This window comes from Stigmatopora nigra, chromosome 21 (assembly GCF_051989575.1).
Source record: "Stigmatopora nigra isolate UIUO_SnigA chromosome 21, RoL_Snig_1.1, whole genome shotgun sequence".
NCBI lineage: Eukaryota > Metazoa > Chordata > Actinopteri > Syngnathiformes > Syngnathidae > Stigmatopora > Stigmatopora nigra.
The window spans coordinates 5198949-5226738 of record NC_135528.1 but is presented as its reverse complement, the minus strand read 5'-3'; the positions used below and the strand labels follow the sequence as shown (position 1 = coordinate 5226738).

Sequence of the window (27790 nt, the reverse complement as noted above, 5' to 3'; positions counted from 1 at the left end):
TTTGTCCGTACTTTGTGAGACTAAGCCTGGAAGTTCCCTTTCTCTATCTACAACATGCTTGAAATGATTTACGTAAACAGAACAGAACATTTGATATAACTATAATTATTCCTCTACTACAGGGGTGTCCAAATATTTTCTTCAGAGAGCTGCTTTGAGAAAAATGGGGCGGAATTTTTTACAAAATGAGTTTTAAATAATAAAAAGAAAGATTAGACGAGGTCAATTTTATATACAAATATTTAATGACTAACAAAAGGGTGGCAGCAGGGGGGGGGGTTCGGAATATTTTGAACACACAGTGCAGCTGGTTTGCTCCCTGGGGGGTTATTATAAAAAGCAACAATCTATTCCCATCTTAAGCCATAAGCACTTTCAAGTCATCTCTAGAACTACCAACACTAATTCACATTCAATCTACCTGTCATGGTGGGAATTTCATGGCACCTGGACAGTACAATATTTCTAATATCCAGTTAAAAAAAAACAGTGATTAAACTGTCTCTCATAACAACTTGACTTAAACACATAAATTATATTACATATATGGGGAAATATGGTGTTAGTTCCCCATGTTAAAACGTATATTTTGAACTTTTATGGGAAGATGAAGATTTTCGAGGGTGGAACAACCACATGGAGAGTCCGAAATGGAATGTTGAAGATGACAAAAGATTGATCACAATTTAGCTTTGGATAAGCAAAAACAAGCAAATTGTCAACAGAAATTGTCTCCTGGATAAATGCTGGATAAATTTAGTGTAAATAGAATTTCCCATGTCAGAGTACCAATCATAGTAGCCACTAATTGTTATTTCTTACACACACACTCCATTTGGACTTTTTACAAATTATAGTCCTCCTGATTTACACTAAAAGCAAGTCAGTTGGCAACTTCCCTCAAATTAATTACCGACATATCACTTTCCTCTAGTCCGTAGAGTGTATACTATTTATAGAGCAAGGACCTTTGCTCCAAAGCACTGGTTGCAACACGGGCACGGCTAATTAGTTCCACACTACTCGTGTAGAAACGCTTGACTGCACTCCTTGACAGCTGTGGTAATATTACAAAAAAAATCTCCCTCCCTACACTGTACAACCTCTCAGAACTGTCTTCTAAATTCAAAAGCTTCTGGTGGTATCGTAGTAGTATTACGAAACACCCTGGTTGTCTGATGACAAGGGACAATGATGATAGTGAGGTTTTCCCAGTTCTTGGACTAGTGTGACGACAGGGTCTCTTGCTAATGACTTGTACATCCAGAACATGAGCGACTGTTGCTAATTCCACTTTGTGTCGAGTCTAATTATGACTTTCCATCACAAGATTCAAGGCATTACGGTACCCTGCGACAGGGATCGGGTCATTTCCGTATGCACAAAGTATGTCTTGAGTTCTCCTTTGCCTTTGACGTTGATGATCCCTCGACACGAGCACAGGTAGCCCAACGTAGATAAAATCTCGCCGGTTTCTTTCGTCACCTGCGCAAACGACAAAGAACGGCGGCCTAGAGACACGCCTAAGGATTTGGAAGATGTTTGTATGAATGTTCTAAAAAAAATGTGATCTTCACCTGGATTTTGCCAAGAACTCCTGTGGTTTCCATCCTGCTGGCCACATTCACGCTGTTTCCCCAGATGTCGTATTGAGGTTTCTGGGCCCCGATGACCCCGGCAATGACTGGTCCGTGGTTTATCCCTTGGTGAAACCCCCAACCCCAGGAGATGGATCAATAGATCTCAAAGTGAGATTGACGGAGGTTATGTGATGCTGTGTGTGTGTGTGTGTGTGTGTGTTCTTACCGATTCGTAGTCGGAAGTCGTTAAAGGAATGTTTGTTGATGACGTCGAGCTTCCCGACTAAAGCGAAGGCAAATTCCACCATGGTGCCGATGTGCATGTATTGTCTGTCGTGTTCCTATAGAGAAAAATAAAAATATGTTTAGGATAATATTATTAAAAATAAATTATATTAGGGTTTTTTTTTTTTAAATCAATACGACCATATTTCTGAAAATAACATTTTATTTTGTATTTTGGCCTGCGATTTGTGTTTTTTTTTCTCTATGTAACCACCCAAAATAATCATTACATTAAAAAAATATATATATATTATTTGGGGGGAAAAAATGGAGCAATCACTGGCTGAAGTTTTTTTGTTTAAACAAGGTATTAATTTTTTTGGAAACGTTAGTAAAAATGCTAACACATGCCTGTGCACACTCTGGTCCAGGCGTCAAGTTGAGTCCAGTGGCTGCCATGTAGGTACTCCCGATGGTCTTAATTTTCTCCACTCCACTGAACTTTGGCTTAGAAAGCAGCTGCGGACACAACGGGTGGGAGTGAGGTTCAAGCGCTTGACCTTAAATAACAAGTCGTGGCAGGTTAAAGACTGGAAAGCACAAAATATGTTGGCTCACCTCATCGAAATCTGCGATGATCTCATTGAGGAGACGCAGGCATTCCAGGCCTTCCTTGTTGACGTCGGACTCGGTGTAAAATTCCTTGAAGTCCGGGATGGAGGCGAACATCACGCAGACGGAGTCGTAGGATTGATGGTAAAGATCCTAAAGACGGTAATGACCACAACTCCTTTTAATATGCCATCACTTTTGAACTGTAGACTCCATTTTTGGTGGAAATTGAGAACAACAGCTGACCTCATTTTTCCACCAGTTGCGTCCCAGAAAGTGTTCGGCTACGTGGGCGGGCAGGACGTTCTCCAGCAGGACTCGGTTGAGATTCTCCATGGTCTCAATCTCCTCGCACTCTCGCTTGAATTTGTCCTTCCATAGGAAGTCCAACCTACAGTAATATTCATTCTGTTACAGGAGGACAGAGTAGAGACACCTGTGTCATTGCTAGATCACAACAAAAAGTTGGGTGGGTCAAATGGTGACAGAGAGTTTACTGTTGAAACCAGTACTCAAAATTATATTCATGAGAGAGAGTTTAATATCTAAGAGAGAGAGAGAGTTTAATATCTAAGAGAGAGAGAGTTTAATATCTAAGTACTGTTTATCATCTAAGTACTGTTTAATATCTAAGTACTGTTGAAAACAGTAGATATTTAGATATTAAACTCTCTCATGAATATAATTTTGAGAGCTGGTTCCAACAGTACTTAGATATTAAAAAGTATTTAGATACTAAACAGTACTTGGATATGAAACAGTCCTTGGATATGAAACAGTCCTTGGATAAGAAACAGTCCTTGGATAAGAAACAGTACTTAGATATTAAACAGTACTTAGATATCAAACAGTACTTAGATATCAAACAGTACTTAGATATCAAACAGTACTTAGATATCAAACAGTACTTAGATATTAAACAGTACTTAGATATCAAACAGTACTTAGATATCAAACAGTACTTAGATATTAAACAGTACTTAGATATCAAACAGTACTTAGATATGAAACAGTACTTAAATATGAAACAACACTTAGATATTAAACAGCACTTAGATATTAAACAGCGCTTAGATATTAAACAGCACTTAGATATTAAACTCTCTCTCTACGTTTAAGCTCATTGTGCCCTGTTTTTGCAATTCAGGATTTCATTGTGGGCTGGGATGAGCTCCAGAACCCCCACAACCCTCGTGAGGATACGTCAGTGCAAGGATGAATAGTCCAAAAATGTTATATATTGAAAGAAAATGACCTTCCCTGCGGAAAGTGCTGCTATTGCTGTAGAAAATAGTCTATTTTGCATAAAACACAAGGCAAGATTCTCCATCTTTATGGCTTGAGGGACTTATGACTATATTTCTACATCAGCGAGTGTCGGAGAGATGGTCGTCGCGCACCGACGTCCGGGGGCTCCGGGTTACCTGCCAACCGGCCCCCGCAGTGTGGTGGTAATGTTTGACATGATATATGCGGGCAGTGCGACTTTTTTTGTCCCTAGTGTGATTCCAGTAGACTGCCAATTTATCAGACACGTCGAATTTAAACACTGAGATCTATCTTTATCAACATACGCCATGTGAATTCTCCAAGGGGAGAGAGGGGAAAGTGGGGCAGTAGTTGGGGGAAAACTTGCTGATTTTAGATGCACTTTGGAGCCACCAGTACAAAGTTTTGCTCTTAATGGATCGGAAAAAAGGGCTGACGTCGGAGTTTTGCAATGCAAATGATCTTAAGTTTTCGATTAAAATGGATGCGCTGCGTCCGCAATATCCGCCGCCGTTTTATGCATGAGTCGCCGACTGCGTATCGATTTTGGGCGTGCGCGGAACATCCACAATTATGTGGGCTGTGTTCCAGGGCCAGACTGGAGTTTATTTTGTATGCAGGTTTGCTTTCATCTACCATCTGTGCAAAGAAATGAAAAAATAGGAAAAACAGAAATGTTTTCATTTAGGAGTTGAAGTATGAATTTGGGATGCCCATTTTTGACACAATTCTATCATTTAAATATTGGGTAAAACTCCATTATAGTGAACTTAAAGGCAATTCTATTGAGTAAATGCGAAAGATAAAACATGCTTTAAATGCTTTTTTAAACTTGATTTCACATGGGCCGGACCATTTTAGATATAATATTTAAAAAATAATAATAATAAATGGATTAAAAGAACTGGATTAAAATCCCTGAATATTCCGTTTTTTATAGATCTTAAACAATGTTTATTTGAGCTTTTTTAATATATTTTTAGGTTTTCCATGATTTTTTAACTATAAACACTGAAAAATGGATGAAAAAAATTACAATTATTGATTTAAAAGGGGGAAAATCAGGAAATTTAATATAATTTTATACTCTTCATTTTAATTTGATCCTAAAACAGAAAGTCAGGACTCATTATTGACTTTCCCGGGCCACACAAAATGAGGCGGCGGGCCAGATTTGGCCCCCGGGCCGCCACTTTGACACATATGAACTAGTAGAACATGATTTAAAAAAAGAAGGGAAAACAATCTGGCATAGTAAATATTCTAGTACTGAATTTGTATTTACTTTCTGGCTGAATAGTTTGCCAAGACTACTTGGCACTATTTACAATCCCCACTCACAATGGGGAGTTGTTTTTATTTTGCTGGAAATGGTTCAACGTGTTTACAGGTAGGGCAAACCTCTTTTTAGGAGCGCCACTCGGCACATTTTGTTATGGAGACATGACGTCCTCCCGCCCATCTGTTGATTGCGACCCAAAAAAAAAAGGACGTGCCGAACGAGTCCTGAGAGAGTCGCCGCTTTTTGATAGGTCGAGCTTTTGCTCTCCTTTGGTGAACATCTGCTGTGGGGTCAGCGCTGATGGATGGCACCCCCCGCAATTGAGATAAAATATGGCCGGCAAAAATGTGTGTCAGCTGAGCTTTTTATATCTCACTGAAGAAGGATGAAAAGGGTAGAGAAAGCGGGTCACGTGAGCAACTCGGGAGCCGCACCGCAATCTCAAATCGATTCAATGTGGTCTCAAGATAGGAATGGCTGTTAAATGAAGGGTCGTTATTGTCCTAATCTTCTAAATGGAATGGTTTTGGCTAGATACCCCCACTGAACCTTGTCAAATGCATTTGGGCTGACATTTTAAAGCGTTAGGACTGACCTGGCGAGCCAATACCAGCAGGGTGATGAAGAAGATGAAGAGGGACACCGAGCCCATGGTTTTCAGGTCCTTCAGGATTCCTGGTCTAGCCGGACAGAGGAAAATGGAAGAGTAGCAATATTAGTTATAATGTACATTTATGTGTATGTTTACATGTATGTATGTATATATGAATATATGCATGTGCATGTATGTATGTATGTATATGTGTATTTATGTATGTATGTATATGTGTATGTGTGTATATGTATGTGTATGTATGTATGTATATGTATATATATGTATGTATATGTGTATGTATATATATATGTATATATGTGAATGTATATGTATATGTGTATGTATATATATATATGTATATATGTATATATGTGTATGTGTATGTATATATATGTATATATGTGTATGTATATATATGTATATATGTGTATGTATATATATGTATATATGTGTATGTATATATATGTATATATGTATATATGTGTATGTATATGTGTATGTATGTATGTATATGTGTATGTATGTATGTATATGTGTATGTAAATGGAACAAAGAAAATGATTTGCAAACCATTTTGAAATTCAAACCATTTGAAGCTATTTCATCAAGTTCAATTTCCCATAAAATGCAAACAAGTAAATCCACGATTGAAGAAAAACCTTAGAAATCCTTATTCTCAGATAAACCCTCATAATAAACTTAGTCAAAATCAAAAAGTACCTGTCCAGAGCTTCGGTGGGATACAACGCTTTGCTGAAGCCGTCCAATAGCGGAGCGTGTGTCTGCAGGATGATGATGTTGTAGACCACCAAGGCCGCCAGCATCACCACCATCTTCAGCTCGTAGTTGACCCTCAGGAAGACTGAGCACGACACCAGACCGAGAATGCAGCAGTAGATGAAGTACTACGGAGAGTCCAGATACAACAATGCACATTCATTCCTCTGTGGGTTTGATTGGCAGACCAAAAAAATAGAAAAAATCTCCCGAGCTCCGAGCGGCTCGGGTTCTCCGTGGAACTCATTAAAAGTACTTTGTATCCCGTCGCAATCCCGCTTGACATTCACACCCAGGAATCCGACTATATGTGACATTCAAGAATGCGGTAAATAATCATTATGTGCTCTTCGGGAAAAAGCCTCTTGGGTGCACATTAAGAACTAATCAGAGAGAAGGAAGCTTTTCATCCATAGGAATTCCCTTTGCATGGGAGACGGATAGAAAGGGGCGGGGCTAACGACTGGAATCCGCATCCTTAGGGTCTTTGGAAATAAAAAAAACAAACCATATTGGTTTAATTATTATTTTTGGAATAAATTATTGTCCGGCATTGACATTGATTGACATCCAGACCATTTGAACAGGGGGGGGGGGGCGCTTCAGTAGAATCATTGAAGTTAAGCTTTCAATTGAACTTTTACACATAATACAGTTTAATGGAAAGTATTTATTGACTATTAATGCCACTGAAAAATGAGCATTCTTCTTACTGACAGCCACAACACACTCTGAATACTAAGTATGTACTAAGAGAGGCAGTGCATAACAACTACTTTTTCAAAGGTTCTTTTTTGATATTTAGGTGCAGCGTTTGCTGTGTTCAAAATGAGGGTGCTACACTAGTGCCTGGATAAATATGTATTTGGGGGGTGTGGTGCAAAATTGATGCAAAAAGCGGTTGGATGCTTTTGGGGAAAACTTACTGGTAGATAAAAGCGGCTTTCTCTTGCGGTTTGAGCCTGAGAGTCTGGTGGAATGGTGCCATTGGTTAGATTCAGCGAGGGGGCGGTAACAATGGCTTCAGGGGAAACTTCCTCCATGGATTTGCCGTCATCGTCCACAAAGAACTGCAAAAACCGTCATGGAAATGATTTGATAGCATTTAAGCCCAGGTTAGGTGAGCTCGCCATTCTCACCATGTTGAAGACGGCCATCACCAGGATGAGAGCGGTGGTCGTCATGGTGAGGACCAATCGTAGCCAGGGATTGTTGGTGACGATGATCCGGGACGAAGTGTTCAACCGGGGGAAAGAGCACACTGATCCTTTTTGCCCTTGCTGAAAAACAGTACAAAAAAGTACAAAAAAGATGCATAAATAATGAAGCAAATGGTAAAATGTCACGTGCCTGGGCCAAAGGATAAAATGATTTTACAGGTTTTTGTGTGTGTGAAAAAGCCAGCAGTTGTGATGGTATGGGAATGTTCTTCTGGTTATTTTCAATTTTGAAAAGATTTCCAATTTCCCTCCTTTTTTGAGAATTAATGAATTCTGAAAAGCCATTAAAGACAATCCTTTTCTAAGTGACATTTAGGTCACACATCAAGGTTATTGATAACCGGCAGTTGAGAAGGGAGAGGCCACCCACTTGCGCTTTAAATCGGAGGGCTCTCCGTGGAGAGTGATGAGGTCTTGAGGATTGCGCCTTCACAAAATTCAAGACACGTCAAGGCGAAACTGACATAAACAGAAACTATAAACATTCCGCCTGCTTTATTATTACTAGGACTTGTGCTGGGTTTTATTCGTGACCGGATGTTTGATCGCTGGACGTTTGGTCGCCCGGGCGAATATAATTTTGAGAGCTGGTTTCAACAATAGATATTTAACTCTCTCTCTCATAATATAATTTTGAGAGCTGATTTCAACAGTAAACTCTCTGTCATGTTGTCAAATGTCTGGTGACCAAAGGTCCGGGCGACCAAATGTCCGGGCGACCAAACATCCGGGCGACCAAACGTCCAAATACCTTTTCATTTTAGGACATTGTGTTGAAATATCACTGACTGGCCTGTTAACATACTTACTTCCATAGCAACATATTATTATATTATCTCTACAAGTAGTCTCAGGTATGTTTTCCTGACAAATGCATGGATACCCACCAGAACGTGACCAGCAAAGCAAAGAAGCAGGATGACAGCCAATAGCAAGAAGGCCAGACCGAAGGATATCCCCAGCACTGCAGTTCTACAACACACACAAACACACACAAACACACACACAAGGAAGCAATTTGAGCGTTAACAAAGTGTGTTGAATTGTGAGGTCATGCGCATTGGGCAACGAGTAAATGTAATTACTTTTCCTAATATATTCTGGCCAGCAAACTATTCATCAAGGGTGAGCTTTTTTTCAGCACATCCCACGCTACCATGTTTTTTTTTAATTTTTAGAATGCTTAAACGCATGAGCGGGTTCGATTTGACCAAGCCGGTCATAAAGTGGATGATGTCACGATGGCAAAGCTTTAAGAAAAAAGGGACAGCGAGAAGAAGAAAAAAAAAAATAAAAATCAATAGCCGTTCAGAGGCCAAATCGCACTTTTGGCCCGCCCGCCCAGGCAGTAAATTTGCACGAGTCGCTCTCACGGCCGCCACTCCTTGATTTACCTGATCTATAATCGGCAGCGTCATCTCGTCTCCGTCTGTATTTTAACATCCTGCCAACGGCGCCCCACCCCCAGGCCTCTTTAATGAGCCGACTGGCGTCAAATAGCTTTTCTACCATCAATCTGACGGCGCAGCTGGAGCCGGTTTGCCGGGGCGCCGGCGCCGTTGACGTCTCATACTCACTTGGGTAAGAGCAGGACTTGCACGATGAAGATGCAGGAGAATATCAAGCAGGCGCAGGTGACGTAGTACTTGAACGCAGGTAAGGTGGTGGATCTGTACTGCGGAGGGCAAAAAAAAAATGGAGACCATTAAACGACATCTGCCGGTTGGTGATTACGCCCGCTCGACAAGTCACGCCGCGTAAAATGCCACATGTGGTCTTTATTCCTTCCCGTAACTCGATTTGCTCGTGTATCAAATCGGTTTTTCCCTGTTGAAATGAATTGCCACGGATCTGCTCTGGGCGTCATTAGTGTGTTATTTGTTTGTAATTAAAAATGAAGAGGAGTTGGAGCTCAAACTGACATGGAACAAACTTATGGAAATAAAGAAAGAAAATACTGTTTAACATCCAAGTACTGTTTAATATCCAAGTACTGTTTAATATCCAAGTACTGTTTAATATCCAAGTACTGTTTAATATCCAAGTACTGTTTAATATCCAAGTACTGTTTAATATCTAAGTACTGTTGAAACCAGCTCTCAAAATTATATTCATGAGAGATTAATATCTAAATATCGACTGTTTTCAGCATTACTTAGATATTAAACAGAACTTAGATATTTAACTCTCTTTCTTAGATATTAAACTTTCTCTCATGAATATCATTTTGAGAGCAGGTTTTAACAGTAAACTCTCTGTCACCATTTGACCGGCGACCAAACGTCCGAGCCCCGATTCATTGGTGTACCTTCACCCCCATGAACCAGTTAGCGACCAATCGCGGGGCACCAGGAAACAAACTACCAGGGACAATTTAGTGCACAATTAGCCCAAGTACCTGTTTTTGGAAAACCTGAAGAAAAGCCACGCAGGCACGAGTTAAGGAAGGCTGGACCCCACCAGGGATTAAACCCTCAGTTTTAGATCTAGATGTGCATTATTAATAAACTGCGCCTGATGAAAAGTGTATTTGAGAGCCTGTAAAAAGCAACTCCAATATTCACCAAACAAGCAGACGGAGCATGTCAAGTGGTCATTAAGAAGCTATGGATTGCATTGCAGTAAATCCCATTACTTTGCAACCCTGTAAAATCCCGACTTTAATTGCATCTGGGCACATCTGCCCCATCTGCCCACTAGAAAATACATTTGCCATCAATTTGTTATTTGACTTTTAATTGGCAGCACATCTGTCGCGCCCATAATATGGACAGTCGGGTCGACGACACGTTTTAGGGTCATTTCTCTACCGGAGTTATTGGCAACGGGTCAATTTTATGACCTGGGGTATGCGAGGAGCGATACACGCGCGGGAATTGATGGCGTTGGAGGACAATAGTGACTGGTGCTGTTTTATATGCGTTGGGCTTACCTCCGTCTCCAGGGCTTTGTTGTGGAAGAACAATGAGATCCTTTGGATGTCCTCTGACTTCAACCACTGCCTGGAGAGGAAAAGACACTGTTTGTTAGGTAAAAAAAAAAGCACGCCGGCCGGGCTCTCGCCCAAAAAAGTTCGGAGTCCTACTTTTGCGAATTGATGTCGTCGATGGTACGGATCATCCTTTCATTGAGTTCTTCCTCAAAGCGCCTTTTCTGGGATTTGGACCTTAAGGAGTAAATGTGGGCAGCATTGATAAGAAGCCATGTAGGGACAGTGGCTCTCTTGTTAAAAGTTATGGAATGATATCGTTTGTTTTGGAATTCATAATGACCTCCAAAATAGACAGGGTGCCTTATAATCCAGTGTGCTTTATATATGGATTTTTTCTTTAAATGTGTCACTCATTGAGAGTGCACCTTATAGTCATGAAAATACGGTAGTTTGAATAGAATAAGGTGAAAAGAAGGGAATTGATATTGAAACACCCATTGACCTCAACTGGGAATTGGCAACTCAATATCACCATTTGATGTCAAATGGGTGCCACATGTTTGAGACCCCAGTCTTGTAAGAACATAATCAACCCCCAAAAAATCCTCAAAGTATGAAAACAGTGTGTCAACTCACCTCTCCCGCCGCTGAAAGTGGTACTGGCCCATGGGAACGTCCTGGCAACACATCCATCATAACCTTAAGTTAAACTTATAAATTTTGACGACGAGAAGTTGCTACTCTACCGTACTGACCGTGGTGTTGATCTTGTCGTTATCCGCGCTCATACTGTCGCGATGGTGGAGGTTAGCGAAAGGTTTGGCGGCCCCCCACGACTCCAAGTAGCGGGTCATCCGGACCGATGCCCTCATCTTGCCGCCATCCAGAGACGGGCGAGAGCGCAGGCCGAGAAGAGGGCTGTGCTTCTCCGTCTGGGGTGGAAAGTACAAAATAAAAATAAAGCTCAACTAAGACGTTGCAGTTAAATGGAGGACCGAGCAGACTGCGAAAGCGCTTCCTCGAGGAATTGAAATTAATGCCTGGGCTAATGCCAACGCGGGTGCCCCGACGCTGACATTCAACAACAATGACTGAAGAGACCGACGCGGCACGCTGTCAGCCGGTGCCCCCCATGTAGCCTTTATCCATTCAGAGCTTCTTGGAAATGTCATCCAGTGTCTGCTGCCTATTTTTTTTTTGGTATTAATATCTGACAGGATATTAAAAAGCTCATGAATGTGCGTCCAGAAGGTGCCAAGTGCTCTTGGCGTCATATTTTGCTATGGATTTTTTATCAAATGATATGTTGCTACCTCAGTGGGCATTCACCATTATTTTGAAAGTAACTGTTGTCTGTCTGTACCTTAGGATTGATGACCAGGAAGGTGACCACGCCGTGCTCTTTTAGGTAGGAGTCTCGACTTTGTCCGTCTCCTGGTTCCACCTTATAGGAGCCCTTCAGGTAGTCAAGAGTCACTGAGGAAATGTGCACCCTCCTGTAGAAAAGATGATAAGGTTATCTCGAACAGCTGAGACCTCAAAATAGTGACCAGACGTTTGGTCGTCGGTCTTTTGGTCCCCGGTCTTAATATCTAAGAGAGTATAATATCTAAGAGAGAGAGAGTTTAATATCTAAGAGAGAGAGTTTAATATTTAAGAGAGAGAGAGAGTTTAATATCTAAGTAGTGTTTAATATCCAAGTACTGTTCAATATCCAAGTACTGTTTAATATCCGAGTACTGTTTAATATCCAAGTACTGTGTAATATCCAAGTACTGTGTAATATCCAAGTACTGTGTAATATCCAAGTACTGTTTAATATCTAAGTACTGTTTAATATCCAAGTACTGTTTAATTTCTAAATACTGCTTAATATCTAAGTACTGTTTAATATCTTAGTACTGTTGAAACCAGCTCTCAAAATTATATTAATGAGTTTAATATCTAAATATCTACTGTTAACCACAGTACTTAGATATTAAACAGTACTTAGATATTAAACTCTCTCTCTCTCTTATATATCAAACTCTTTCTGATGAATATAATTTTGAGAGCTGCTTTCAACAGTAAACTCTCTGTCACCATTTGACTGGCGACCAAACGTCCGAGCAACCAAAATAGTACCCCTCATAGCAAAAATGTTGTCAATACGCCTACATGGGCATGCCGTGTGTCATACCCTGGGACACCTCCCGCCTCCATGTGGTTGGCCAGGGTCACGTCATGAGACCACACGTCGTACTGCCACTTGCGGAGGCCGATCACACCGCACAGGACGTTTCCGGAGTGAACGCCCACGCGCATGTTGATGTCGACCCTGGTGGCGTCTCGGACTTTCCTGAGGGAAGATGACACATTTTTTCAGAGACGCAGTAGTCCCCGACGGAAACGCCAGATGGTCTACCTATATTAGTAATACCACAGAGTGAAGTCATTCGTATTAGGCTTATCATTTGGTGGACTCGATTGTTCAAACAGAGCTAAAAATCAACTCTGGATTTGTTCAGCGAATGCTGGTGTGTGTATGTGTGAAAGGGGGGAAAAGCGGGAGACGGATTTGGTGTTTTACTTGATGGCCTCGCACATTTCCAAGCCCGTCTTCACGCAATTTCTGGCGTGATGAGGCAACGATTCGGGTAGACCGGAAACGCAGTAATAGCAGTCTCCCAGGATCTTGATTCGCATGCACTCGTTTTCCTGTGGAGCAAATAAATAGTCAAAAATATTGCATTTATGATAAAGATGGACAATTTTGGTTATAATTTGTCAAAAAATAGTGCTTTTATGATAAAGATAGCATATTTTTGCTATCATTTGTCAAAAAATAATTCAAAATATGATATGGATATCATGATATAAAAGGGAAAATATCGCAATAGGTGACCGACTACCTGACACATGAACATTATGAAAAGAATAAAAAAGATTAACATTTACATGCAATAAAATACAACTGAAGTGTATCTATGGGGGCTTCATTCTTATCAGTATTCATTCATTCATCCTAACTTAAATTGCATTTCATAATGCATTTTATAGCAGCATTTTCGATTCACTACTTTCCACATTAACACATTTGTAGCTCGTGGCTGGATGGGACTTATATAAGAGTTATGCCGTCCATCGGCAGGCACAAAACGTGGAGAGGCTGACTCAAGAGCCGCTAAAAGCCAGCGGCCCACGAGTCTCGGGGGGGCCGCCAGTGGCCTTAGGATGGGAGAAAAGCGTCATCGATTGACCTTCGTTTGATTGACCGGGCAAAATGGACTTGGGCGATGATAATTATGGGAAATGTTGGTGACCATACCTTGGCGATCTGGTCAAACTTTCCAAAGAGTTCATTGAGCATGTGAACCAGTTCCCCCGGAGCGCAATCTGTGGCCAGCCTGGTGAAGCCCACGATGTCAGCATAAAGGATACTGCAAAGATTCAGCAAAAAGCAAAAATCACATCAATATTTCAATTTCTAAACTTATTGTTCAAAGTATACTGCATACTTAAATCGACCTGGGCTGAAAAGCTCCATTGATTTACATTTAAAACCCAAAATGACAAAGATGTGCAAAAAACACTATGTACATTTCCAAAATGAAATAATAAATATTTTTCATTACTTTTCAAGTGCAACAAAAAGGAAAGTGTATTATTTATTTATTTTCATACATTTTTAAGTGTTATTTTGAATTTAAAAAAGTACATATCTTTTATTACAAAGTGCAAAAAAAGGAAAAGTACTGCATCATATACTTATTTTTTATAGATTTTTAAGTGTTATTTTGAATAAAAAAGTATTATTTAATTACTTTTCAAGTCCAAAAACACTGTTTTTATATTTATTTTTATAGATTTTTTAAACTGTTTTTTCAAATTTAAAAAAAATAATAATCTGACAAAAGGGCTACATTAATCACTCTCTCTCTATACACCTACAATATTCATAAGAAATTTTCACATGAACATTCCATTTGCTGGCCAGACAAAAAATTAAAATGTGCCTGATCTGGCCCACACCCCACCACTTTGAAACCTGTGGTGTACATGGTGTACACAACACAGGCCCACTTGAAGACTACCTAAGGACATTGTCATATTGTTTAGGAAATCTGGTTCCTAAAGGACATTCCTTGAAGAGTCTCTCACAATAAGCCCAAATGATTGCACTCGGCTTGGTTTACTATGCGAAAATGAGTGGAGGGGGTGGAGGATTTGCAAAGTGACCCTGGCGCACAATGACGGCGGATTAACTGTGATTCGATATTGTCCGTGGCAACAATAGCAACAGGAAGAGAAAAAGGGAAAAGGAAAAAATATGACAAAAGCGTGAGAGCGTGTAAGACCACAAAAGAAGAGAAAGTGAGAGCAAATGAAAGGAAGGCAAGTCAGTCAGTCAGTCACCTGACATTAGTGTGCCTCTGCACGTAGAGGTTGTGGAAGTTGTTGCCGCTCTCCGTGCGGCCGAACTTGGGACCCTGAAGTCGTTGGATGATCTCGGCTTTCATCACTCGGGCGATGTGAGACGGCAAAAGCGATAGCAGTAAACGTTCCTACGGAGGGAGAACACAAAAGTACAATTTCAGTACAAGTCACGCAACTACCCTTCATTCGCTGTCGCTTAAAATAAAGAAAATGAATTTGGCACCCAGATAGGGTTGTTGTCAAACATTTTATTTTCATTCCACCCATAACAGACACTGTTTTTCGCAATTCTGGTTGTGACATCACAAAAATACACTTTTGTCATTTTGTCAACAATGACTGGAAAGCTCCATTCTGGTTGTGACATCATAACCAGAATGGAACTTTCTAGTCATTGTTGACAAAATGACAAAAGTGTATTTGCCAGACTTTAAGTGTTATTTCGAATACAAAAAGTAAATATTTTATAACACTTTTCAAGTGCAAAAAAAGAAGATACTGTATTATCTATTTATTTTGATAGATTTTTTAAAGTGTTAGTTAATCACATTAATCACTCTCTATACATTTATAATATTTATGAATTGGATGTGATTTCACAACCAGAATGGAGATTTCCAGTCAATGTTGACAGAATGACAAAAGTGTATTTTTGTGTGATGTCACAACCAGAATTGCGAAAAACAGTGTCTATTCCCCAATGCATTGTTTTGGGTGGAATGACAATAAAATGTTTGAAAACAACCCCATTTGGTTGCCAAATTCATTCTCCACATGGAAAATCATTTCATTTTCCAAACAAAAGCAAATGTTCCTGCACCAAAGTGCACTTTCTCAATGGAATGCAACATTTTTTTTCTTTATTCTGTGTTTTTTGGCGCATACTCCAGAACGTGGAGAACAACCATCTGCACTGGGCTCTGTTTTTTTGTCATGACTGGAATTGTTGTGTAACAGCTAAAAGTGTTTTTGGAGAGGGGGCAATACATAAATATAATATTTCCAGCACTTGTGCTCATATGTCGGGGGGTGGTCAGTTTAGGGGGCGTTAGTCACAGATGCATCTGCGAGCGCAGAGGGTCATTACGGCGTTCGCTCACACCACGGGCTGAAAATTAACAAGATTGAGAGGCGGCGGGCTGCACCAAAAATAGGCGGCTTGGCGGCTTCATCGCTCTTTGCCGTTATTACGAGCGGCTCTGACAAATGGGCCAAAGTGATGTTCAGTCAATGGCGGCTAATGAATGGGATGGCGCGCCGTTTGGATTCTACGACGGAATGCGCCGATCGGGACCAGATGGGCGGCAAAATGGCGAGCGGTCCCAAAGTGCGACCCTGGTGAGGACAAGCTCCATGAAAAATGGATGCCTCGACCTAACTAATCCCAAGCGATTGTACTTTCAATTAATAATTTGAGCGGTTATGTGCCATTTTTCAATCTGAAAGGAATGCTGGGGAATGTCAAGATTTTAATGTCAAGCAAATGTCAGTGAATTAGGCCACTTTCTATATGCTAATTATAGAGAAATCGCAAAATTAGCTTGACACAACCTTAACCCGTTTCCAGCTATTGACTGTTATCGTCAAACCATTTCAACTGGAATAACATTCATCTTTTTAACAGATTACCATATTTTGCAGACTATAAATAGTCCAATTTTGGCTGGGCCTGTGACCCATAATCAAGTTTTTTCATCTCTAGCCACATCTCTAGCCTTTTGTATTGTTTTTGCCAATAGTCATCTGAAAAATGGGTGCTCGGACGTTTGGTCGTCGGTCTTTTGGTCGCCGGTCAAATGATGACAGAGAGTTTACTGTTGAAACCAGCTCTCAAAATTATATTCTTGAGAGAGAGTTTAATATCTAAGAGAGAGTTTAATATCTAAGTACTGTTTAATATCTAAGTACTGTTTGACATCTAAGTACTGTTTAATATCTAAGTACTGTTTAATATCTAAGTACTGTTTAATATCTAAGTACTGTTTAATATCTAAGTACTGTTTAACATCTAAGTACTGTTTAATATCAAAGTACTGTTGAATATCTAATTACTGTTTAATATCCAAGTACATTTGACCGGCGACCAAAAGACCGGCAACCAAACGTCCAGTCACGGAAAAATGTATTATTTATGAACTTGTTATATAGCCTTCAAAAAAAACAAACACAAAATAGCCTGCAGACTGAAAATATGAACCGAAACTTTTTGAATGTAATGACCTGTTGATGTTTCTCGAACTCCAACTTGATGGGGGATTTGATGCAATTGCAGGTATCTTGATAGGTCTGCTTGATAGCCACATCCATCAGGTGCTTATGGTACGCCCCCGCTAGGTTACCACAGGTAAAGATGATGACATTGGCCAGAATCTGCGCACACACACACACACAACAGGCTTTTGTAAATACACAGAGCGCCGAGACACGTTTCCCACCCTCGCTTGCGTCCGCCCGCCCGCCCGCCTACACCATTACCTTGGAAAAGCAGATAAGAGCGAACACTTGAAGCCTGCTTTTCCAACACGGCGTCGACCTCAGGCTCTTTTAACGGCGGCCTCGCATATCAATTGGCCGTCCTTCGCCCTTCTCGCCGCGGGCCAGCCGTTTGCAGGCGCGTGACTTGGGCACCGTTTGGTCAAAGTCTGGCCATCCGTGACATTTGCCTACAACTCTGGGCTTTGGATGGCATTCAGCGTATTTATAGTGGGGGGGGAATATTACAGCATTTACCCCCATTCTCTCTCTCTGTCTCCGAATACGTAGGATTTGGGAAAGCGGACATGATTCGTCGTAATGAGTTTTTCTTTCGAGTACCCCCGAGCTGCGCTATTTATGGGCTTAGCTGGCTTAAGTCGAGCGGTAATTGACTTTTGAGTCTAACCCGGAAGTCGGCGTTCTACAGACGACGTAGACGGACGTCTCACCTGCCAGATCAGCGCTTCCAAGTCTTTGGCGGTGGACGCCAGGCAGATGCTGAGGGTGACGGTGTGTGACAGGCAAGTGAAGGCGCTGGCCATAATGGCCCATTTCATGGAGAAGGGCAGCATGGTGTAGACCACAAATACGATGAATAGGAAGAAGGAGACCTGAAGAGGACAAAAACATTAATATAATTAAGTTAGTCTACAAACAAGCAAATAATCCAGATGTCTAAGGATATTATTATAAATACATCCATATTTACACCACTAATACAAACATTGTAGAACATAAAGAAAATGTCAAGAGATGACAAAAAGTCATGAACCCAGAGATCACAATTTCTCACATTGGATTAAAATAGGATGGTCAATTCTGGTTGTGATGTCACAACCAGAATTGCTGAAAAAAATGGACACTCTATAATGCATTATTTTGGGTGGAACAACTGCGAAAGGGCAAAAAAATATGTCTGCATTCATTCTACTACGCATGGTTGCCATTTAAAGCGATAAATGACTGCTTTGGTCAAAGTGCGACTCCTCAAAGTGTCCTTGTGGACTTCCTATGCGCCGAGTCCACCTTTTCCTGTTGTGACGGCGACTGTCACAGACAGGTCAGTCTTTCAAGCAGATCACCTCCGACCTTTCCCACCTCGTCCGTCTGTCCGTCTATCGTCTTCCCGTGCCGATTTTTTGTCACGAGCGCTCCGACCTACGCGTACTACGGCCCGGCATTTCTAATTGGAAGCCGAGCGCAAAGAGCCTTCCGATATTGAGGCAAGTGATTGTGAGGTTGCGTCTCGAAGGACTTTAACACAGAGAAAGGTCTTGTGCGGAGGCTTTCTGTTGCCGTGGAAACCACCACCGCCACCAAACGTGACGTGGCAGCGGCTTCGGGGCTTCCTGTCCAAGGAGAACGCCGGCCGGCTGTAGTCATTTCGCCCGCTATTTACCTTGGCAGTCCAATTTCGGTCACGTCGCCCCCTAACAACCTCCCCCACCCCGAGCCATTTTGGCTCTGTGGCGCTCCCGCCCGAACGCTAATACGATGTCAATCACAGGCAGACAAGAGCAGCGGCGGCCCTCACCTGGCTAGGGCTACCTTAATTACGTCTGCTCCCGTGGTAGAGCCGCTAAAATAACACAAACCTGCAGGGAGGCTCTTTCTTACCGAGAGCTAAAAATAGTCTACATTTTTTTTTTCTTCAAGCGGGCATTTCATTAAATCCTCGGGAGAAACATACATTTAGTACATTGGGCTATATTCACTTTTTGGAAAAATAAATAAATACCAAAAGCCAATCCATTTTGACAGAAACAGGGACAAATGACCTTCCACTTAAAATGAATTGGACGTCTATTGCAGTCAAAATTAGGCAGTTTAGTTTTACTTGGCCTGTAAAATTAATATATTGACCTTTGAACATCATTTGTTTTGACTGACCTCAATGGTAGTTCCAATATTTCACATATACATACATATATGTATATATAAATATACAAACATATATGTATAGTATATACATATATGTATAATATATACATATATATATATATATATATATACATATATATACATATACATATATATATACATATACATATATATACATATACATATATATACACATATACATATATATACATATACATATATATACATATATATACATATACATACATATATATATATACATATATATACATACAAACATATATATACACGTACATATATACATATATATAATACAATATTCAGACAATTAGTAGTTTAGAGTTATAACTGCCACAAAAAAAGGATCTAATTATGTTTTTATCAACTTGCTTTCAAACACTGCAGCACTAAACCCTTGTTCTCATTGTTTATAGTCCAATAAAATTCACTTTCAGCAAAACCACTCTTGCCGAAAATGATGATATTATTTAAGAAGCAATTGATCGCCATGAAAACACAGCAAAAATGATGCGTTTTCAGGTTGTAGGGAAGCGTAAAATGCAAAGTCATCCCCGCTCGAATGGCCTCCCCCCCCCAAGAGACGAAATTGAATAAAGCCGAGACTAAAAGGTTAACGGCGCTGCACGTGGACGTGGCCCACTCCGCCATTTTTCTGACCCAATCCAATCCCTTTGACAGGCAACACTGTCGCCATCAGCCAGCCTGACTACGTGCACGTGAGCAAGTGAGGAGTCTCCCTGCGTCTTAATTTTCTTATTTTCTTCTTTCCAACCTATCTTATTTAGCTCGACGGGCTCCCATAATCACCATCGGGGCGACCCGCTGAGGGAGGGGTCGCAATCTCGTTTATTTTTATTTTCCCTTCTCATTACGCCCCGCCTACTCCTTTTTTTTTCCCATTGATTTTGGGAGGTCACCGCTTTTTTTTGCCATATGTCCCAATACTTTAGATCAGGCTTGTCCAAATTATTATTTAGGACGCCAGGCCATTTTTGTCCCACGTGTCATCGCTTGGACGCCCTTGCTTTATCGGGCAGATAATATGGCAATTAATAATTCAGATTGATTATGTTCCCACAGGTGGCTGCTGATAAAAATATCCCCTTTTACGGAGGGGGTTAGACGTGAGCGTGTGTTTGGAGGATGGGGCGGGGTCCGTAGGGGGGCGGCAGGTGCCGAGATGACGGCGTTTGATGAATTTGCAGAGACAAGGCGCGAGATGGAGAAAATAGAATTTCCGAGACGGCGAGCGAGGAAGAGTCGGGGAGGGGAGAGGAGGGGCTTATATGTCTGACTGCCCCCTTGCTCGTCTCAGACCTAATTAACACTTTTCACATTTGGAATTCATTCAGACACGCACGAGCGGCGCCGGAGCGCCAACGCACTTTCAATGGTGGAAAATGGTTGGGCTCGCTGCTAAAAAAACGTGAGTCCGATACCAGGTTGGTTTTCGGTGGCCTACCTGGTCCCAAGGACTGAGGAGCCCTCCGGAGAACATGAAGAGGTAACCCATGGTGACCAGACACGCCCATATGAGGAGGGAGAAGAGGCGGAGCATGCGCTTGAAGATGGACTCCACACAGACGAGGATGAAGATGGACAGGAAGAGGAACAGGGCCGTGGGCACCGTGATCACAAAGGTCAGGTGGTCCTCTGTTTTCTGAGAGAAACACATGAAAAACAAACATTGTTAGTTGGCTTTTTCCCCCGTCATTTTTCATGGCTGGCTTCCAGAATCATTCGCCAAATGCAAGGAACTTATTATATGGAGTGGAAAAAGTGGAGTGGAGATCATTAAAACGGCCATTTTGGCTCTTCTTTTTGACAGTCCAATTTTGAACATTTTGTGACTGGACTTTTGGTCGCCGGTCAAATGTACTTAGATATTATACAGTACTTAAATATGAAACAGTACTTAGATATTAAACCGTTCTTAGATATTAAACCGTTCTTAGATATTAAACAGTACTTGGATATTAAACAGTACTTGGATATTAAACAGTACTTGGATATTAAACAGTACTTGGATATTAAACAGTACTTGGATATTAAACAGTACTTGGATATTAAACAGTACTTGGATATTAAACAGTACTTGGATATTAAACAGTACTTGGATATTAAACAGTACTTGGATATTAAACAGTACTTGGATATTAAACAGTACTTGGATATTAAACTACTTGGATATTAAACAGTACTTAGATATTAAACTCTCTCTCTGATGAATATAATTTTGAGAGCTGGCTACAACAGTAAACTCTCTGTCACCATTTGACCGGCGACCAAACGTCCGAGCACCGTTAACCCGTCAAGGCACGTCAAGCTGACATCAGCCGACTATCTTTTTTCTCATGCTAATGAGGACGGCCGACACAAACAGACGGCGCTCCGATCGGCAGACGGTCGGTCGGTCTGCGCTGGAAGAATGTGCTGGAGCATCACTTCTACCATCACGGGGCTACAGTCAGCGTTTTTCACGCTGTCAACACACACGCACGAGCACACGCACAACAACGCTCGCCGGCTCCCTAAACCGCATCTAATTAACATACTCAAAACATTTGGCTAAGCAGAATTTTCCTACCGCTTGTGTTAAAACATGCAGTTATTCGCCAACCCGGGATGCTAAAAGTTGTTCATTCATTGCTTATCCTGTCTAGGATCGCAAGAGTGCTGGAGCTTCTAGCGCACAGATGTCAAAGGGGCAGCCCGGGGGCCAAATCTGGCCCGCCACATCATGTTGTGCGGCCCAGGAAAATAAATCATCAGTACAGATTTTCTGTTTTAGGATCAAATTCAAATGAAGAGTATAGATGTATATGAAATGTCCTGATTTTCCCCCTTTTAAATCAATCATTGTCATTTTTTAATCTTTTTTTTGTTTTTAGTTAAAAAATCATTATGTAAAATCTAAATTTTTTTTTTAAAAAGCTCAAATAAACATTGTTTTAGATCTTTAAACAAAACTGAATATTTAGAGCTTTTAATCCAGTTCTTTTAATCCATTTATATAAAAAAAATATATAAATATTATATCTAAAATGGTCCAAGTCTGACAGCTTTGCTCTAGGTGGACTTTCAGCCAATCGCAGCCATCCTTAGAACCACATTTGACTTACGCGACCTCAATAGTGATGAGCTAATTAATTCATCTGTTTGGCATTAAAGCGCGCCCGATGAGGGCGTTTTGGTCAAGGAGACGTCGGCGATTTATTTGACGGCGAATCGACTTGTTGAGATGAGCATGGAATTCTTGACCCAGTCTGAATGTTAGTGGACTACCGAAACGACTTGGAGGCAGTATGTATGAGTCACGGTCTGGCACCGGAGGTCCCGTGAGATTGGACCGCTGACGCAGCGGCGCTCATTCGGGCTGGAGAAAACAAAAGAGTCGTGATGAGGTTGCGAGCGAAGCCCCAGATGGAGTTGACTTCTGGGCAAGTGGATTCCTTTAGAGAAAGTGTACAATGTATTGTGTTGGATTTCCACCCGGGATAATTAACTGGACTTTTATGTTGCACGGGCAGATGTGGCTATTACGTCAAAATGGAAAAGAACAAGGAACAAAGCAAGCTGTGGCTCCAAAGCCACATTTGGCATCGTAACACCATTGCTATGGCTTGGTTGGTTAACCCTATAATCAAGGGTGTCGGACTCGGGTTGGTTTTATGTGGGCTGGACCATTTTAGATATGATATTTTGATTTTTTTTTTACATAAATGGATTAAAAGTCCTGAATATTCAGTTTTTTATAGCTCTAAAACAATGTTTATTTGAGCTTTTTTAAATATATTTTTAGATTTTACAAGATGATTTTTAAACTAAAAACACGGAAAAAATGATCAAAAAATGACAATTATTGATTTAAAAGGTGGAAAATCAGGGAATTTAATATACATCTATACTCTTCATTTTAATTTGATCCTAAAACACAAAGTCGCCACTCATGATTAACTTTCTCGGGCCAGATTTGGCCCCCGGGCCGCCACTTTGACACCAGTGCCCTATATGGTCAACTAGATTTTATTTGAAATATGATATTTTTGGGTGCTTTCTTTCCCTGGGTTGCATGACCACTGGCAGCAACTACGAAAGAAATAAAACTGCTCGTAAATCATCTAAAAAATCCCCCTCACAATTTTCTGTCTGTGCTCATCGCAATTACAATGCCAAGAAAAATCAAAGTGTGCCGATCAATATTTACATCATCTTTTTGGGCTGGTAATCCTGCGGCGCTCCAATTATCGGCGGTCGGCGAGCGAGGAAGAAGAAAAAAAAATATGATGAAATTGACGGTTAATTTCAGCGTGGAGATTTTCCAGTTCATTCCTTCTTAGCGTTGGCCAAACGGCATGCGGCGAGAACCATTTGAGGCGCGCTGAGCTTGTTTGGGAAACGCGCACAAACAAATCCAAGCATTTCTAAGGTTTATTTTTGCTCTGAAAAGTCTAGATAAGCTCAAAAATAAAGGAAATGAGACATTTCCTTGGGCACACCCAAACTGCAAAACACGACTTTTTAACAAATTGAGCAGGCGGGGTTTTTGGCGACCGCAAACATGAGCTTCATTTTGAATGTTTAAAAAAAAACTACACAAAAATACATCCTTCCCTCTTCTACTAAACTCGCTTTCCATCTATTCCTGCCATTCTTCTTTGTCCAACATTATTAAAAACAACACTGCGGTCCGTTGGCGACAAATTGGAAAAATAATGAGAAGAATCCATGTACATGCGCTCAAAGGAATTCAATGAGGCAACTATTGATCCATCTCCATGTACAAGAAGATTGATTGTTTTAGGTGGCCAATCGGGAGCCAGATGATACTATAGGAAGGTATGAATCTGGGGTTTAAAAATGTGCCTTGGCGTTTAAAAGCATTAAAGAGAAAGAGGCACTTTGGAGACAATGGCGTGGTGTTTACGGGGCGAACAATAGCTTCCTCTTGACAAAAGCACCGACGCCTGCGCAACCGTGAACTTCGCTCTCTGGCGCAGCCTCTTGATTTGAAAGAGGGCCCTCGCGGCTTCGTGCTAGAGGCCGTTTTGATTTGGTTTCCAAAATGAACAATAGCGGAAAACGGGATCATTATGTATTTCGCTCATTGGCTTCCATTGAGGGATTTTGTTGAAACATTCACATGCGGGGGACCTTTAGAACTTTCCTTTTCCCGCTGTCAGACTAACCACCAAACTTGCCATACACACGTTGGCCAGCCAGTGGTTAGTCTGACAGCGGGAAAAGGAAAGTTCAAAAGGTCCTGCATGTGGATGTTTCGACAAAATCTGTCAATGGAAGCCAAGCACTAGCACGGAGCACAAAGCCAAAAAGTGCCGGTCTTTTGGTCGCCAGTCTTTTGGTCGCCGGTCAAATGGTGACAGAGAGTTTACTGTTAAAGCCAGCTCTCAAAATTATATTCATGAGAGAGAGTTTAATATCTAAGTAGCGTTTAATATCTAAGTAGTGTTTAGTATTTAAGTACTGTTTAATATCCAAGTACTGTTTAATATCCAAGTACTGTTTAATATCGAAGTACAGTTAATATCGAAGTACTGTTTAATATCTAAGTACTGTTTAATCATTAATTACTGTTTATTATCTAAGTACTGTTGAAAACAGTAGATATTTAGATATTAAACTCTCTCTCATGAATATAATTTTGAGAGCTGGTTTCAACAGTACTTAGATATTAAACAGTACTTAGATATTAAACAGTGCTTAGATATCAAGCAGTACTTGAATATTAAACTCTCTCTCATGAATATAATTTTGAGAGCTGGTTTCAACAGTAAACTCTGTCACCATTTGACAGACGACCAAAAGACCGGTCACGAGCCAAAGCCGGCATGATTTATACTTTGGAAGAGCGAGAAGTGACAGGACTGACAGCGAAGATGAGCGGCAATTTTCTACATGCCGTGCCCTCCGAACTTGCTCCGTTCCCCGCAAAATAACCCGCGGAGGCGCCAGTTCGTTCAACTTTGCAAGTAATCAGAGGAGCTTTGGGATTCCTTTCCCTGAGCGATAAGGATTGGAGACAACTCTTTAACAGCAGTCATTTCATATGGGATGGAAATATCTGTGCCAAAAGCTATTTAATACAGGAGAGGATTATGGTGGGATTTACTAGCTCACGGTACAAAACAAAAATGGCCATCGCAATATTACGCGCTAGATTATATTGACAAAATGTTCACACGACATACAAGGTCTACCATTGTTATGCTATGTTATTTTTTGGTATGCGGGGCATAAGATAAAGTTATAATGATGTTGATTTCCTATTTTTGATCATTGATTTCTGGGGCATTTTTAATATCACGATTTTTTGGGTTTTGTACTTTAATTGAAGGCCATTATAGTATAATGAGGCTTAAAGCTTCACCACTAAGTGCACAAATAAAAAAAAAAAAAAAATCAATAAATAAGTAGCGAAAGTGCAAAAATAACAAGAAAAAACAATAATAATCATATAATAAGTACATAAATAAGTAGGAAAGTGCACCAATGAAAACAAAAAAAACAATAATAATAAATAGGTAAAAAATAAATAAGTAACCACATAATGAGTAGTCAATATATAAGTACAAAAATGGCAAAATGGCCCAACAAAACCACAAAACTACTTGTTGCCAAATCAAACCTAACTTTCCCTGACTTAAAAATGCACGACTTCCTCAAGTGTTCAAATCCCGCGTTAGATAGCGAGCCACTCCTTTACAAATTAGTGTCAGCATCAAAAAGCTACCATCCCAAAGAGTTTAAAAAGACAAAAAAAACCTCAAAGCTAAACAAACGACCAAAAAGTTATAAAGACTTTGATGCTTACTCACCAGCCCTGAAGCGAAGAAGACGGCCATCAGAGCCAGGCAGGTTCCCATGACGATGAGCAGCAGGAAGACGATGAGCGGATGCTGCTGGCTCATCCTGTAGTAGGACTCGTACAGCCAGTCCTGACGTTTCTCGGGGCCCCGCCGCGGGCCGCCGCCGCCTCTTCCGCATCCCTCTGGGCGTTCGGACCCCTCTCCGCTCTCTCCCGGGTCGTTCTTCTCCAGCAGGTAGCGTCCACGGGTCCACAGGGCTTCCTCCCACATGGGTGGGGAATCTGAAGAGGGGATATCACCCCCAAAACAAGTTGGATAAGAGTCAGTCGGGCCAAAAAAGAAAAAAAAAACGTGGTTGATTCCTTTCCTTTACGTCCTCTTGGGACGGCGTGGGCGGCCCTCTCCGGGGTTCCTCTTTAAAAGGAGTCGGGCCATGGGTCACTGCCGCGTGCGACTCAGGCGAGGTGCGGATGAGAACTGGGAGGCAGTGACTGTGTGGAGCTGCGAGTGAAGGGAGGGGAGAGAGAGAGAGAAAGAGAGAGAGAGAGAGAAAAGCAGCAGCTTCAAGTGAGAGAGCAGTGGGATGCAGGAGAAAAAGGGGTGAGTGGAGGGAGTCCAGTAACACGCCAATGAATGAGAGGAGGAGACCAAGATAAGAGCCAGTTGTCACTCCAGCGCGCGTAAAAAGCCTTTTGAAAGTCGCCCAGATGAGTCAAGCACACAAAGGAGGAAGTACTCAGACGCTGTACCAAAGTGGAAGTACAAGATGCCTTTGTCGGGAAAAAAAAAAAAAAAAACATAAACAGACACATACAAATACTGATGTGTCTCACCTTTGCTTGACCTTTGTTGGATTGGATAACTGTATTCAACCCGTATTCAGGAACCTTCACTGTCACAGTAGCAAGAGGGTGAGAATACAGACACAGAAAAAGACATTTTAGACATGAATAGAAAGTAAGTAAGTTAATAAATAAATACATGAATAAATATAGACATAAATAAGCGTGTGTATATATATATATATATATATATATATATATATATATATATATACACACACACATATATATATATATATATATATATATATATATATATATATATATATATATATATATATATATATATATATATATATATATATATATATGTATATATATATATATATATATATATATATATACATATATATATATATATATATATATATATATATATATATATATATATATATATATATATATATATATATATATATATATATATATATATATATATATGTATATATATATGTATATATATATATATATATATATATACACACACATATATACACACATACATATACATATACACACATATATACATATATATACACACACATACATATACATACACACACATATACATACACATGTATATATCCATGTTTTTTGGATGGATGGGGAAAATATCAATGATTTGTTGAGTGCCAGGAAATTCCTGATTAATTTGGCGTATGATGTTGGCAAGGATCTTTTCAACTAGGAGCACTGGATGGGAATGTCCATGCGTCAGTGCCATAGAATTGGCAGCACTAGATACTCAATGCTGGCAGAAAAGTGCAAGGAAAAACTAGTGGTCATACAGAGTTGGCACAAAATGTTTGGATGCTAAAACATTCTTACGATGTTCT

General features: G+C 40.6%; 1 protein-coding gene across 1 annotated transcript; it reads right to left on the bottom strand.

Moving 5' to 3' along the window:
- Positions 1 to 226: 226 nt before the first annotated feature.
- On the bottom strand, positions 227 to 26798 carry adcy2b (adenylate cyclase 2b (brain)). The gene is made up of 25 exons (XM_077743035.1): positions 26122 to 26798; positions 20748 to 20945; positions 17833 to 17994; positions 17129 to 17278; positions 14888 to 15036; positions 13800 to 13911; positions 13062 to 13189; positions 12672 to 12830; positions 11861 to 11988; positions 11248 to 11429; positions 11129 to 11169; positions 10646 to 10726; positions 10493 to 10562; positions 9138 to 9235; positions 8448 to 8532; positions 7480 to 7620; positions 7267 to 7410; positions 6284 to 6468; positions 5564 to 5648; positions 2664 to 2825; positions 2424 to 2570; positions 2217 to 2324; positions 1807 to 1921; positions 1578 to 1702; positions 227 to 1485 (listed from the first exon to the last, which is right to left on the bottom strand). The coding sequence occupies exons 1-25, from the start codon at positions 26380 to 26382 to the stop codon at positions 1333 to 1335; spliced, it is 3369 nt and encodes a 1122-aa protein (XP_077599161.1). The 5' UTR covers positions 26383 to 26798; the 3' UTR covers positions 227 to 1332.
- Between the last annotated feature and the right edge of the window lie 992 nt (positions 26799 to 27790).